Source organism: Vanessa cardui, chromosome 19, assembly GCF_905220365.1.
Source record: "Vanessa cardui chromosome 19, ilVanCard2.1, whole genome shotgun sequence".
NCBI classification, from domain to species: Eukaryota; Metazoa; Arthropoda; class Insecta; order Lepidoptera; family Nymphalidae; genus Vanessa; species Vanessa cardui.
In genome coordinates, this window is record NC_061141.1 from 50,851 (window position 1) to 66,261 (window position 15,411).

Below are 15,411 nucleotides of genomic sequence, written 5' to 3' on the forward strand. Positions count from 1 at the left end.
TATTTCTTAAAGTATTCTCGTATTGTTTTTTGATAGATATACTTTAGGATTTCTTGGCTGACACCAACTCCAAATATAGCAATAATTATAACTACGTTATATAATCGTAAATCGACTTTTAAGTAGTCTAATATTTTTCATTTCATTTTACTTAGGAGGACTCTAAAAAATATGTTGAATACGCAATTATTTTTAGTATTTTTTAGTGCATATTTATTTGTTATAAAATAGTGTTTTGTGTGAAGTCGGGTTTTTCTTTTTGTTAAAATTTTTATTTCTTCTATGGGCATTTTTTCTGTATAGTTAGCTCGATTGGAAGCTCTACTAATCAGGGTCATTTCTCTGCATGTCTCGTCTATTGTGATTGACTAAGCTAACTAGTTGCTTCTTGGGTACTTTTTCGCAGCATTGCACAGGAGTTTTATGGAATATTATTGCACAAAAACTCCGTATTTTCTGATAAAAAAAAAACAGTTTTGAAACATAATTACAACATAATTTGAGTAATATTTTTTTTATGCTATAGATTGCCGGACGACCATATGGGCTACCTACTATGTTGAGTGGTCACCATTACCCATAGACAATGAAGCTGTAAAAATATTAACTATTCCTTACATCGTCAATGTGCCACCAACCTTGGGAACTAAGATGTTATGTCCCTTGTGCCTGTAGTTACACTAGCTCACTCACCCTTTAAATCGGAACACAACAATACTGAGTACTGTCGCGAAAGTAGGAAAGTCGCTTTGAAAGTCGCGGTCACGCTTTAATCGCACCTCAGTGTTCAGGAATCAGTCAGTCAGTAAAATACATAAAAAATTATTAAACACAATATTTATAAACGTCATAGTTTAGTTTAATACATCTTTATTTCTAAATAATTTATACAGTACAGTAAATGCTCAGCGATATTAATCTTCCTCGTGCGGTGAAAACAGCTTGGCCACCTCGAAGAGATCGTCGAACTCGCCCTGCGACAGCACCTGCGACACAACGACACATTGTAGCGACGGAACCGCAACCCGCGTCCCCCGCGCCCCGCGCGCCCTCACGCCCCGCACCCCCCGCCCCACACCTGTCTGGCCACGTGCATGCGGTTGAACAGGTTCCACAGCAGCACGCCCACCACGCGCCGCTCGCGCACGTAGAACACCACGCCGCGATCGTAGCGCCGCGGGGCGCCGCCGCCGCCGCCGCCGCCGCCGCCCGCCGCCTCCCGCGCCAGCTCTGGCGCCACCTCGGTCGCGCCGGCCTCGGTGACCGCTTTCGTCTCCGCCGCCTCGTCACCCACGGCGTCCGCCGAGAACACTCCGACTGTCGGCAGCCGAGCGTCTACGATACCGATAGCCTGAAGCGCAAAGGGAGAAGTTACTCGGGGTACTGTAGGCGACCAGCGAACGTGATCGGTCTCGAGTGCACCTCGTAGCCGAGTCGCGGGCCGAGGTCGCTCCAGAACATGCTCTGGTGCTGGTAGTGGCGGGGCGGCGCCAGCGCGGCCATGTTCTCGCCGGCCAGGCGGCCCGACACCACGGCGTGGTCGTGGTGCTCCACGCGGCGCCGGCCCAGCGCCTCGTCGTAGAAGCACGCCACGTCGCCCGCCGCGAACACGTCGGAGCGCGCCTGCAGCTCCGCGTTCACCAGCACGCCGCCCAGCTCGGGGTGCAGCTCGAGGCCGGACGCGCGCGCCAGCTCCGCCTCGGGCTCGCTGCCGACGCACTCCACCACCAGGTCGGCCTGCAGCCGCTCGCCCGACGACAGCTGCACGGTCACGCGCCCGTCCCGCACCGACGAGTCCGTCACCTCCGCTGAGGATGGAGCAGGAGCGCATCAGTGTATACGGCCCCAACGGAGCTGTGGGCGCCGCCGACCCCACTGACCTTCGGGTAGCAGCTCGACGCCGGCCGCGGTGAGGCGAACCGCGACATCCTCTGCCAGATAGCGCGGGAGCACACCCGCCAAGGGAGCGCTCTCGCGGAACACTTGAATGACTCTCTTGCCGTCCTCGCGCACTGCAAATAAAAAGCAATGAGAGAAAATATCGTCGCCGTTGCCGAACACTCGACGTGACGAGAGTCAGGGCACTGACGTCGGTCGGCCAGCGCGACGGCGAGCTCCGAGGCGAGGAAGCCGCCGCCGACGACGGCCACGCTGCGCACGGCGGGCTCGTCCAGCGCGGCCGCCAGGCGCGCCACGTCGCGCACGCCGCGCAGCGCCAGCGAGCGCCCCGCCGCCGCCGCCGCGCGCAGCCCCGCCACGCGGCGCGCGCGCACCCCCGTGGCGATGAGGCACTTGTCGTACGTGACGGTGTGCGTGGCGCCGCCGGCCGCCACCAGCTCGGCCGAGTGGCGCGCCGGGTCGAGGCGCGTCGCCCGCCAGCCGCGCGCCACGCCCGCGCCCGCGCCGCCCTCTCGCAGCCTGTCCGCCGGGGTGTAGAAGGCGTTCGGCTCGTACGTGACGCTGCGGCGGCGGCCGTTCCACTGGCGGAAGGTGAGCGCGTCGGGGCTGGCGGCGCGCGCGGCGAGCTCGGGCTCGCGCCACAGCTCCTTGCTGAGCGGGGGCCGCATGTAGGGCAGCGCGGTCTCGGCGGCCACGATGAGCACCTGCGCGTCGGGGCGCGCGCTGCGGATGGCGCGCATGGCCGCGAACGAGGCCGTGCCGCCGCCCACGAGCAGGTACTGAACGTGAGCCGGCAGAGCCTCTCCGCTGGCCGGAATCGCGATTTCAACTGTCTCCTCCGCGTTTTTCTTATCACCTAAAACATTATACGTACGATGAAACGTTGCAAACCATCGACCACACTAATGTACCCGACGATGGCAATACATACTCGGTATCGTTGTCTTCTTCTCCTCGACGTCCTCGCTCATTTTGCGGTACCAGTATACCTGTTAATAACTTTAACAATTAGACAGAAATTTAAAAAAATATACCGGTCGAATTGAGAACACTCCTTTTTTTGAAGTTCCTTAATTATCCAGCCTGCCTTAAGGGCAACCATAACAAACTCCAGATTTCTACATAATCTTGTACATGTCTATGTAATATCAAAAATATATTCTTTAACGATTTACTAAATCTTCATGCATAATTAGATGTTACATATAACGGTTATCTTACATTTGTTTCATATAATCAGGTGTCTATTAATTATAAAGCATGTAAAGTAACTTACACCACCCAATGATGCCGTTAGAGCAGTGAGTGCAGCGAGAGCCGACCAAGCGCGCGGGGTCCGCGGGGGCGGCGGGGGAGGCGGGCGCGGCGGGTGCGGGGCGTGGGGGGACTCGCCCTCACCTGTGTTAGATGTTGCATGGCTTGATCTTTCTGCTTTTGTCGTCTTTGCTCCAGCAGAACTTAACACTGTCTACAGAAATAAATACTATATATTATAATTAGTAGTAGCATGGATAGCTCATAACTATTTATGCAATATTTGGAAGGTAAACAGAATTTTTTTAATAAAATAAAAAAATAATGTAATTTATTATTAAAACAAGTGTTGATCATATCAAACATTAACTACAATATATGAACAGCCAATACTTCAATATATATTAAGTTTTTTATAAGCTACATAGTTAAGTATTTCAAAATGTGGTGAAATATACTAAATAGTTTTACCGTTCGATATTTCCTCAACTTTCTTGTTCGCTTGTAGAAAAATAATAGTTTAGTATATACATATTCTTATATGAATTACTATATAATTTTAGCAACATTGTACTAATAATTGCAACTAAACTAATTTATTAGTATCTTGTGTAAGTTCTCAAAAAACTTGGAATAGATCTCACCTGTTCCTCACTGGCTGCACTGGAATGAGCACAAATACCTTAACAAAATAAAGTTGGTTTTAAAAAACATCTAGAATCATCTTGACAACTTGCAATGTACTAGTTTATCTATACAATAAATACATGCTACTCTTTTTAAGTGCAGTTACTCATTGTCTGGTTTTATCCATCTAATGCAGTATTTTATAATTTTATCAGAAATTATAACAGCAAACATTCTCATAATGTAATTTTTAGAAAAGTTTTTACGAAGTATGTAATGTTTTTGTCAAACTATTAAGCAGAAAGTTTTCTTTAATAAGTGTTATCAAATATTGAACTTTTCAAATATAATACTTCCTTTACTGAAAACCTAAAGTGATTCCATAAGAACCTCTATGTACGTTTTAACATACTGCTACATAAGCTAATTTTATTTTCATTATATTAAGAGTACAACCAATATTATTTTAATTGCTCACTCACGGAATACTTTAAAAACATCTCTTCGAGATACTCCCTGGCCCTCGATATAAATGCTTGCCAATGCTCTGAGCATGGTAATTGTCTTTTAATAAAGTCACAATAGTAAATATCCTTGTGTTTTTAAGTAACTTTATCTAATTATTAAGTTCATTTCTATAAATTTCATAATACACTTAACTACAATTCAAAATACAGAAGAAAATGTAGGTTAGGATTTTCATTTCAGCCTAGCACAGAATATATTCATTGTCGGTATGTTTGACATTTATTATTATTAACGTTAAAAATATAAAAGTATGTAATGCCTTAATTTCAGTCTGAACTCTGAATAAAGGCCGTTTTACAAAATAATATGAAGAAGACATTTTTTTTTAATAATTCATTAAAAGACGGACATTCATTTAATGAATTTCATGACAGAATATATTTTTATTTTATTTATTAATGCCAATATATTCATAAAACAAAAAAAAATTAAAAAAATATATTTTTAAAGTATAACAATAAAATATATTAAATATTGAATTGAGTTTCATTTCTTACCTGGCAATCCTTTTGTCCAATACAGCTGTAGGTTATCGGAATACTTACTGTCAAAAATAGCTATAGAAATTCGTATTCTAAATTATGTCAATGTCAAATGTGTCGGTCTTTTTCGTTGTGTAGATAAATATCATATTTATTGTAGTTGTACAAATATAGCTTAGAAAAAATTAAGAATAACTACTCGGTAGTTATAGACATCTTTTTTCCGAGTGACAAAGCCTTTATCAAAATTCCTCCAGCTGCGATAAACGAAGGAACTTCTCTCCGTACTGCTAATTGGTGAGTATTTACTATTTATTGCATCACAAGTCACAACAGTGAACGTATGGTGTATTTGTTATTAATATTATTCAGTGTAGGACCGATCTATTTGTTTTATAGTTAATTAATAAAGCAAACACATCTTAGAAATCGTAGAGAATATAGTCTGAGCTACTGCAATGGGATTCAGCTTTGATGGATTCTAATATAAGGGAAAAAAAAGTAGCTGTTTACTTGTTAACACTTTAAAGTAGTTTGTGAAGCAGTGCTACATACACTCCCACAAAATTAACATTCAGGAGAGGCAACACACCTATCTCTGGCCAAAGTACTGGTTTAAGAATATAGTGAATTTGTCTGAAATCATATCAGATTTATCAATGTCTCCCATAATTTTGATACAGATTTGTGTTCTTATGTTTTATTTTGTCTTTTTCTACATGAATTGGTCTAAATCTTTCCTTAAATGGAAGCTAGAAATAGAGATTATTACGATCATCGAAATGATTACACTCAATTCAGTTAGTTTTAGCAGTTGCTGGTTACACCTGACATGTCTTAATTTAATAATATTTAAAAGGAGTACATAATGTAACATTCCACTTAGTTTCTAAAAATTATCATTCAATGGGAACTATATAATATAATTTCTAGAATGGTTACTTTTATTGTACATTTTAAACACTATATTATTTTTGCACTGACTTCAGACATGCTCTAGTAAATAAAGTGAGTTTTTTCTTAGCAAGTCAAATTGAACATATTATGTTTCTTCATTCTATTAAGACAAAAGTAGCTATTTTTTACCTAATCATATCAACATAACATCTTTGGAAAAGTAACTTTAATAGTGTCTTTGAGTATTGTCAATAAGCTCTGGTTATATACTGTAAAGGTATAACATCTGTAAAATTACTCATGTGTGCAATATATAGGTCAGTCAGGAAAAATAAATCAATTATTATTGTCATTTTTTTTATTGCGCGGCAGGTGTTGGAATATGCATTAACATATACTACATTTCAGGTGGTCGGAGATGTTGGCTGCGTGCGAGACGGGTGAAGTGTTTGCGTTGCTAGAAGCACGCGACACCGTCGACAACTTCGCCGCCCTATACAACAGTGTCCGCGAGCCGTGGCTCACGCGCGCGCTGCTGCTGTACCACGCGCGCACCGGCTCCACCCGCGCCCTCGAGCTGCTGGCGCGCGCGCCCGACGCACACGTGCAGCACCTGCTGGACGCGCTGCTGGAGCAGCTGCGCGGCGAGCGGCCCGCGCGCCTGCACGCCCTCGCCGCGCTCGCGCCGCTGGTGGCGCGCCGCCCGCTGTGGCTGCACCGCCTGCCGCACTCGCTCGCGCGCGACTTGCTGCGCGCGGCGCGCCACGAGCGCGACCCGCTGCCGCTGCTGCACGTGCTGCTCACGCTCGCCGCGCTGCTGCCCGCCGTGCCCACTCTCGCCGCGCCGCATTGGCCGGACCTCGCGGACGCGCTCCTGCGGCCCTCCGCGCTCGACCCACCGCCGCCGCCGCCGACCCGAGATCACTTGCAACTGGCGCAGCTCGCCCTTTTTCACGCCCTGTACGCCACGCACCCATGTACCCTGCTGGAAACTCTTCGAAGCGAATGCGCCACGGGAAGCAAACGTGACATCTGGGAACGGGGCGTGGCCCCTCTGCTGCGGTCGGTGCGTCTCCACCCCGCGCTCGTGACGGGCTCCCGGCAGCGTGAGGCGGACGCGGCGCGCTGGGCGCATCTCGAGATACACGACGTGCTCGCCGAGAGCCGACGCCTCTCGATGCGCGTCCGAGACCGAGCCGACGAGCGAGCGCACTCGGCGATCGCCGTTCCCGGCCCCGTCGCCCCGCCCTCCCCGGCGCCCGGCTGCGGTGCGCACGCGACTCGCGCCGCCTCCGCCCTCAGGCCGGGCGCGGAGCCCTGGTTCGCTCTCGGCGACCGCTGCGGCGCAGACTCCGCACCCAACACGCCCCTCCCCGCCGACGTCGACGCCGCCGAACCGCCCGAGGCCGCCGTCGAAGCGACCCCGGAGAACACACCGGCCAAGGAGACCCGAGCCCAGTTCCGATTTCCGACGGAATCCGCCGCCGTTCGCGCCATCGGACGGCGCTCTCAACCGCCCTCGCCGCTGCGCAAGGAGACGTCCCCGCCCGCGGGCGGCGGCCCCGGCGAGGGGTACGCGGGGCGCCTGGCCCGCGTCGCTCTGGAGAGGCGCGCGGCAGAGTCACCGGTGCCGTTCGGTGGGGGCCCGCCGCCGGCCGGCGCCGTGGCGCGCCCGGAGCCGAGCCGGGCGGCGCCGGCCACGGACAACGAGCCACTCAACGTCGAAGACCGCGAAGTACTGGAGCTGACGGAGCGCGCGCGCACGGAGCGCTCGTGGTCGGGCGCCGAGGCGCGCACGCCCGTGGCGCGCGACCCGCGCGCGGCGGAGCGCGGCGGGCGGCGCGCGGGGGCGGCGGCGCCGGCGCGGCGCTCGGCGTCGTGCGAGGCGCGCGTGCGCGGGGCGCGCTCGGCCGACGCGTGCGTGCAGACGCTCGACGTGTGGCCCGCGCCCTACGAGTTCCTCATTGCCGATTTCTACCGCAGCCTCCCCGCCGATGAGCGCAAACAGGTCAGTACGTGCCCGTGTATTTAGATATCCACGTCGTACAGACCGTCCGTTATTTAAGTGTTCAATGTTCGGTTAATTAAATATCCTCCTAAATACCTCTTCTCCTCTTCCCATTGGAATAGACTATAATATATACCATTCGATGCACAGAAGAATAAGTAAGGTGGCATATATTTGAATTAATGTGAGGCTTTTCATGGTATAGAGCGTGAGCGCTTCAATTTAACGAGCTTCCATAAAGTATTCGTGTTCAACCAATATATTACATTTTGATTGCTTTTCGGTTCTTTGTGCGTATGGTTTGTGATACAAATAACAACATATATTTTCTCAACGTAATACAGTACCTACAATATTTCTAGGTATCACTTTAATCAAATCAAATCAAAATACTCTTTATTGTACACCAGTAAATAAATCACATATACACGGTTAGATGAAAGATGTACAAGAGGCGGCCTTATCGCTAACACAGCGATTTCTTCCAGGCAACCTTAAGGTAGAGGAAAACAGATATAGAAAGAGGTAGGGGTGTACAGAGCAGATATAAACATAATAAATAAATACAGTGTAATATTAATATATTAAATATATATATAAAATAATGTACAGTACCTGATATCTAAAATGCATACATATATATATCTATCTAATTAAATTCAAATTATAATGTACAAAAATCAAATTAATGTCTCGCGGAAAAAAAAAAACAATAAAATAAATAAGTAATTCTATTAAGTACAGCAATTAAAGTGCAAGATAGTATTGTCTCAAGGAATTTTTAAATGAAGCAAGTGATTGTGCACGTCATACTTCAACAGGAAGAGAGTTCCACAGACGAATAGCCTGAACAGTAAAGGAGTTTGTATAGAATGAGGTGGAATGAGGAGGGATCTTTGAAAGTAAATTATCTTCTGAACGAAGAGAACGATTGTGACTTGAACCTTGAAGGATGAAAGAGTATTGAGTAAAGTAGATGGAGTATATGAGTATTCCTGCGATAACGAATCGGGAGCCAGTTGAGCTTTTTGCGAAAGTCGGAGATGTGATCATATTTACGGAGACCAAATATGAAACGAATGCAAAGATTTTGGAGGCGCTCAAGCTTGTTAAGTTGCTCCTCTTTTAAGTCAACAAAGCATGTGTCAGCATAATCGAGAATTGGTAATAGGAGGCTCTGTGCAAGCGAAATTTTGGTGGGAATAGGTAGAAAGTTACGCAACCTTCGGAGCGACCCTACCGCTGAAAACATTTTTCTGCTTATGTTACTCACCTGTGGTTGCCACGATAAATGTTGATCAAAAATAACCCCTAAATTTTTGCATTCGGTACTAAACGGTAAATCAACACCATCCAAGCGCACAGTAGGTAAGTTCGAAAAAGAAATGCGTGATATTAATTTGGAACTTCCGATGACAACAACTTGACTTTTTGTAGGGTTTACCTTCAATCCAAGAGATTTTGACCATTTAGCAATTTTATCTAAATTTTCATTTACTGAGTGAATAGTTTTAGCTAAATCGGTAACTTTACTCAGTGAGTATATTTGGAGATCGTCTACATACAAGTGGTAGAGAGATATAATATGGGAGGAGATAGAACTAATAAATATTGAAAACAAGAGAGGAGATAACACGCTACCCTGCGGCACGCCAGCAGTAATAGGAGACCAGTTGGAGAAATAACCGTTAACTCCTACACGCTGCCGACGCCCACGCAGGTAAGAATGAAACCAATCAATTACTTGTGGAGATATGTTAAGAGAACCGAGAATAGCAAGAAGGATATCAAAGTCCACGGCGTTGAAGGCATTGCTAAAATCTAGTAATGTCAGCACCGTAACTTGTTGATTATCCATTCCTAGCCTAATATCATCAGAAACCTTGATCAAAGCAGTAGTCGTACTGTGACCAGGTCGGAAACCAGATTGTAAAGGATTCAGAAGGATATTTTTGGAAAGGAAATAATTTAATTGAGTATGGATGAGACGTTCAAGGACTTTCGAGAGAAAGGGAAGGATAGAAATGGGACGGTAGTCAGAAAAAGAAGGATTTGCTTTTTTTGGAAGTGGTATAATTTGCGCGTCCTTCCAGGAATCAGGATATTCACCAGTATTAACGGAAAGGTTAAAAATGGAAGTGATAATTGGAGGAATAATACCCAGGATAGGAATGATAATTTTACGACTAATACAATCTGATCCAATGGCGTCAGAATCAATTGCTAAGATGTTCTTCTTAACATCACCCTCAGTAAATTGATTAAAGACAAAAGCAGGAAAGTCGGGAGTAGATTTAGCTGAAACTTCTTTTAAAGTGTTACACTTAATAATAGTATCGAAAGTTTCGGAACGAGAGAAATGTTCATTAAACTTATTTAAATTGAAATTGGAATAATTTACACTTTGAGTAGCTTTTCCAACTCCTAAAGACTTGAGAAATTTCCAGACTTTAGCTGGTTCTTCCTCTTTGGAAACAGATTTATGAATGTGGCGTCGTTGATTGTCTCTACACATCATGTTGCATCGATTTCTCACCTTTATATATTTTAAATGGTAGTAATCAGTAGGATTTGATTTATATTTTAATTTGGCCCGATTTTTTTTTTCTTGTATTTGCCTTATTTCTTGGGTGAGCCAAGGCGCTGGAAGGTGCTTTATACGTACTGGTCGAATTGGTGCGTGGACATCATACAAGTTTGTTAAAAAGGAATTAAAAATCGTAGCCTGTTCGTTGACGGATTCGTAACTTGCAACTTCAGCCCAGTCAAGCTTAAGAGCATCTTCACGTAGAGCATTCACTTTAGATAAGGTTTAGACTACTTCGGTGCAATCTTCATTTATCATCTCTGTCAGGAGCAGTGAGGCCCGCGGCCGTCGCGATTAGAAGACTTGGATAACTTCATCACATACTACTTCGGGGTAAATAAAAAATAAAATTTATTCTCAAGTGTATAATTGTTCCAGAATGCGGAGGAGAAGATCGACGAGCCGACCCTCCCCTGCGAACGCCTCGATAGCTATCTCTCCGAACTGTACTCGGGACAGGGCGTCGCCGACGCGTCCGAGCTCGGCGAGCAGCTCGCGCTCGTGCACGCGCAGCTCATGTACGAGCGCTGGCGCCGCGAGGCGCACGCCGAGCGCAACCGCCGCCTGCTGGGCCGCTGCCGCGAGACGCGCGCGCTCGAGCTGCAGAACGCCGCGCTGCGGGACCGCCTGCGCGCCGCGCACCACGAGCGCGACGAGCTGCTCGCGAGACGCGCCCGCGACGCGCCCGCCGCGCCGCCCGCCGCCGCCGCCAGCGAGCGCGAGCTGCGCCTCGAGGCCGCGCTCGCGGAGGAGAGCGCCGCCAGGCTGCGCGCCGAGGCCGCGCTGCGCGAATGCGAGGCGCAGCGAGCCATCGACGCCGCCGAGCTGCGCCGTACGCGAGGGGAGTCCTTCGAGGCGGCGCGCCACGTCGAGGCGCTCGCGCGGGCCGCGCTGGCAGCCGAGCGGCGCTCCGAACACGTGCGACGACTGCGGCGCGAGTTGCTCGTGCTGGCCGAGCGCGAGGCGCGGCTGAGCGGCGCCGTGCGCGCGGCCAGCGGGGCGGCGGCCGGCGCGGAGGCCGAGCGCGCCGCGGCCGAGGAGCGCGCGCTGCGGGCGGCGCTGGCCCGCGCGGAGGCGGAGGCGGAGGCGGCGGCGGCGCGCGCGGAGGCGGCCACGGCGCGCGCGCACGAGCTGGAGGCGGCGCTGGGCGCGCGCGACGCGGCCGTGGGCGAGCTGCGGCGCGCGGCGCGGCACGCGGGCGAGGAGCACGCGGCGCGGCTGCGCGCGCTGCAGGACAAGTGCGCGGCGCTGGCGCGCACGGTGCGCGCGGGCGAGGGCCGGCGCCTGGAGTGGCTGGCGGGCGCGGCGGGCGCGCGCGGCGCGGCGGCGGCGGGCGGCGGGCGCGGCGCGCGGCCGGCGCTGGCGGACTGCAGTCGCGTGCGGCGGCTGCTGGAGCGCGACGACGCCGACGTGGCGGAGTCCAGCTAATGGCGCGTCCGGCGGCCGAACGCTTCGCTCGCGTGCGTTCCGTAAAAGTCTAGGTCTCGTAAGCTCGAATCGACTCCGGCTCCGCCCGAGGCGCCGCCGAGGTAGACGTCGTGTTTCATGAAAAAATATTATATGATATGATCGCTGCGTCACTTCGCTCACTCTGTCGACGTACATTAACTGCACAAGGACTCTCCCGGCTCGCGCGCGCTCGAGTGTTGGTTTTGTGTTTTGTGTCGGGCCGGCGTTTGTGTTGCTGACACGACGTCTGCGCGTTTCACTGACGTCGTGATTAATTTTCAATCGACTTCCCAAGTGTGAATCATTTTAACGATCACTCGACTGCTCCGCGTCGAACTGTCTGATATTATTATTATTATTATATATCCTAATAATTTAAAAAACCTCCCCTGATTGAAATAATCTGATGTCGACACGTTTGTAATAGTTTAACTGTATCAAGGATATACTACTTTTGACACCAGAACTGACTCGCCTGGGAACATTGATAAACATTGTAAAAGATAGTTCTGTTGGCGTACGAATAATCTTTGTAAATAACGACTGGCACCGACGTAACTCCGCCGCCGCCGTGACGTCACGCTAGCAAGCCACTCGTACAAGTTCGCGAGCGGTGTCGCCGTTTGTTCGCACGTGTATATATGTTGAGTAGACTAATGGCCGTTTGCTCGTTTCAAATGCTAGTTAAGCTAAGTCGAGTGTTACGTAACATAGTCGGATTATAATAATAATTAACTAGTTTGGCGTCCGCTGTAAATACTGCTTGAGCCGTGACATGTTGTAAGTAGCGCTAAGTGGAGGGGGGAGGCAGTCCTCTCGCGTAATGCAATGTATTCTGTTCTGGACCTGTTTTGTATTGAATAAGGATAGACATATATTTATTAGGTTGGTAACTATTGTAAGTTAGTTCTGTTATAATTTCACAAGCTTCCGATCAATGTAACGGCGCCCGCGCCCTAGGCTAGTCCGATCGCTTAATGAACGTTATTTAAAGTGTACAGTGTTTAAAGGAAAGAATACTACTATGACTATGATATACTGTGATCTGTAAAGGCGAAATAAAGTGAATTAACGAAAAGGCGTTTTCATTAGTCATATTTTATATTATAATATTCTATGATACAAATCCACATACACTAAAGTATATTTGGTACAAAATTCACAACGTAAGTATAATATATAGTATAAATAGTTAAAATAGCAACAACTCTGTATTTACAATGTACAAAATATACAAATAGTTACAAAAGAATCAACAACGTAAAACTACAACGATATGATATTTGGTGTGCGGCGAGGGCCGGGGGCCCGGGGCCCGGGGCGGGGGCCTAGGGCAGCGGCTCGACGTAGTTCTGCGGCACGAGCCCGCTCTTGCCGTTGAGCGTGCCGCGCAGCCAGCCGGGCTCCGCCGACGGCGACACGTTGGTGATGATCTGGTTCGGCTCGAACGACAGCTCGCCCTCGCTCTCGCCCAGACACGCGTACAGCGTGCGCACCCGCCTGCGGACAGCGCGCCGTCAGTCGCCGACCTCTCGCACGCGCACGCACGCGCGCGCACGCACGCGCACGCACGCACGCACGCACGCGCACACACACACACACACACCCGGCGGACACTCACGTGGTGCGCGGCGGGAAGGCGAGCGGCGCGCGCGGCGGCGGGGACGCGCTGTGGCTGGACACGGACTCCGAGCTGCTGCTGCAGCGCCCCGCTCCTGCTGGCACGGCACCCGTTAGCGCTCTCGCAAACATCATGTATTATTGCAATAAAGGATTCATCGTGGCATTCGTTCGAAAGGATTATTGTGAATGATTTTCGATAGTCAACAATAAGATTACTACAAAGTTAGTTTACAACAAATTAATTTTAACAACCCAATGCTTTTAAAAGAAAACTTTTCAATCATTTTATTTAAATAGTTTTTAGCTTGTTAAACTTCTATTTAGGTATTTTCTATTAGGTTTTAATTTTTCTAATTTTACATTTAATATTCTTTCTAATTCATAAATAAACCCAAATTAAAGCAACAACCTGTAAAATTCCCACTGCTGGGCTAAGCCTGCTTCCGATTAAATACACATGTGGCAGCATTTCAACGAAGTTAGACACATGCAGGTTTCCTCACGATGTTTTGGTGGTGCTTGCGTGGGTTTGAGCCCGAAATCATCGGTTAGGATGCATGCGTTCTAAACACTGGGCCATCTCAGCTCTACCCAAATGTACAGCCCATATACACATAAAATAGCGGATCCATTTAGTGGGCTAATACCGATTGCGCCATTAGACAGAATAATAAATGTATGAGTCGCGTAAGTGTGTAATACATGTGTCAATACTAACTGGGGCCGGGCGGCGTGAAGTGCTGCAGCAGCTGGTGGTGGTGCGGCGAGTAGCTGCCGCCCGCCAGCGCGCCCGCCAGCGACACGCTCTGCAACGCAACGCGCAACGCGCTTCGTCAGTACTCGCTCCGAGTATACATACAATCGTCACGCTGTTCGAGACCGAGCGCTCAACAATCAAATATTGATAAAAAATACTGAAATAGTAAAAACTTACGATGTCATTTCTGGAGGCGAGCGGTATCGTCGGTGGAGAGGTGCTGTAAACAAATAAATATATTTTGTTACTGTAAACATTACGCAGCGAAACTCAAACGGATCAAAGAAACTTATTAGATATTAACAATAAAGTTAATTAATTAAAATAAGTTTCAAATCCAATAACTTTCGACTTTAACAATTATTGTAAATTTAATAAAAAACAATCGTAAAATATATGCATATATGATAACCCGTTGGAAATTTTAATAATGCCTACGGTTACCAACCCAGCGATCACAAATCCAGAAAGGCAGATAATCATCTTGTGTAACTTCACTGGGATTCACTTTAATCACAATAACACCGCACTCGTGTGCGCCGCGATACGCGCGGACTGGTCGCTTCGACGATGTGACACCGACTGAGCCGGGCGCTCGGCGACGGGGGTATATATGAGCACGACGCACGTGCCCACCTGCCAGGTGTTGCGCCTGCGCAGGCTTTTAATCTGTTCCCTTTTATTATCCCAAGATATGCAACACAAAAGATGCATTCATATTCTTACAGTTCAAGATACCTGAGTTCAATAGTTCTTTTGATCTCGTCGCAGTTTCATTGGTTCGAAAATTACTATAAATGCGACAGACGTTTGTATATTATGATATTGTTATAAGTATATGTAAAAATATCTTAAATTTATAGTAATATCCGAAACACAAAAGAGCACCTACTCCTCTACATACATGAGAGTTTTGACTCATACTGATTAATTTAAATTAGATGCGAATTCATTTGGAATTTTCTCGACCAACGAATTATTTTTCGTAGACATGACAAAAACGCAATTGCACTCAACAATTCATCCCCATACACATCTTTCTTGAATATAGAGTAAAAAATAACATTCGATATAACTATTATATGGTACTTATTTATTTATTATTATGTTTTTATTACAACGTTTCGTAACCATCCAGGCTCCAAGTATCGCAAACATAGACGTTATGATCTTACGAACAATGAATATAGAGTTGGACGGCGAAGCTGAAGACCCTGCGAGACGAGAGGTTGGGGCGAACATCTGCGCGCGCCGAGATGCGCGACAGGTGCGCATTCCGCGCGCGCAGCTGCCGCGCCGC

General features: G+C 48.1%; 3 protein-coding genes across 5 annotated transcripts in view; 1 reads left to right on the top strand and 2 right to left on the bottom strand.

The window, feature by feature from the left end:
- Positions 1–837: 837 nt before the first annotated feature.
- Positions 838–4,543, bottom strand: LOC124537987 (apoptosis-inducing factor 1, mitochondrial-like). Its single transcript, XM_047114988.1, has 9 exons — positions 4,263–4,543; positions 3,798–3,835; positions 3,176–3,367; positions 2,831–2,888; positions 2,090–2,755; positions 1,881–2,012; positions 1,423–1,808; positions 1,079–1,351; positions 838–986 (listed from the first exon to the last, which is right to left on the bottom strand). Exons 1-9 carry the CDS (start codon positions 4,333–4,335, stop codon positions 915–917), a joined length of 1,890 nt encoding a protein of 629 aa, XP_046970944.1. The 5' UTR covers positions 4,336–4,543; the 3' UTR covers positions 838–914.
- Positions 4,544–4,824: 281 nt separating this feature from the next.
- LOC124537928 (hamartin) lies at positions 4,825–12,809 on the top strand. Its single transcript, XM_047114888.1, has 3 exons — positions 4,825–5,087; positions 6,096–7,695; positions 10,661–12,809. Exons 2-3 carry the CDS (start codon positions 6,106–6,108, stop codon positions 11,708–11,710), a joined length of 2,640 nt encoding a protein of 879 aa, XP_046970844.1. The 5' UTR covers positions 4,825–5,087; positions 6,096–6,105; the 3' UTR covers positions 11,711–12,809.
- Positions 12,810–15,411, bottom strand: part of LOC124537929 (rho GTPase-activating protein Graf-like) — a 28,910-nt gene continuing 26,308 nt past the window's right edge. For 2 of the 3 annotated variants that reach the window (XM_047114889.1, XM_047114891.1), the window contains exons 14-17: positions 14,289–14,331; positions 14,073–14,160; positions 13,353–13,449; positions 12,810–13,231 (exon numbers count right to left, since the gene is read on the bottom strand). In XM_047114889.1, coding sequence (XP_046970845.1) covers positions 13,060–13,231; positions 13,353–13,449; positions 14,073–14,160; positions 14,289–14,331 — 400 coding nt within the window. In that variant the 3' untranslated portion in view covers positions 12,810–13,059. The remainder of the gene's footprint in view (positions 13,232–13,352; positions 13,450–14,072; positions 14,161–14,288; positions 14,332–15,411) is intronic. The other variant, XM_047114890.1, reaches the window with a different exon arrangement.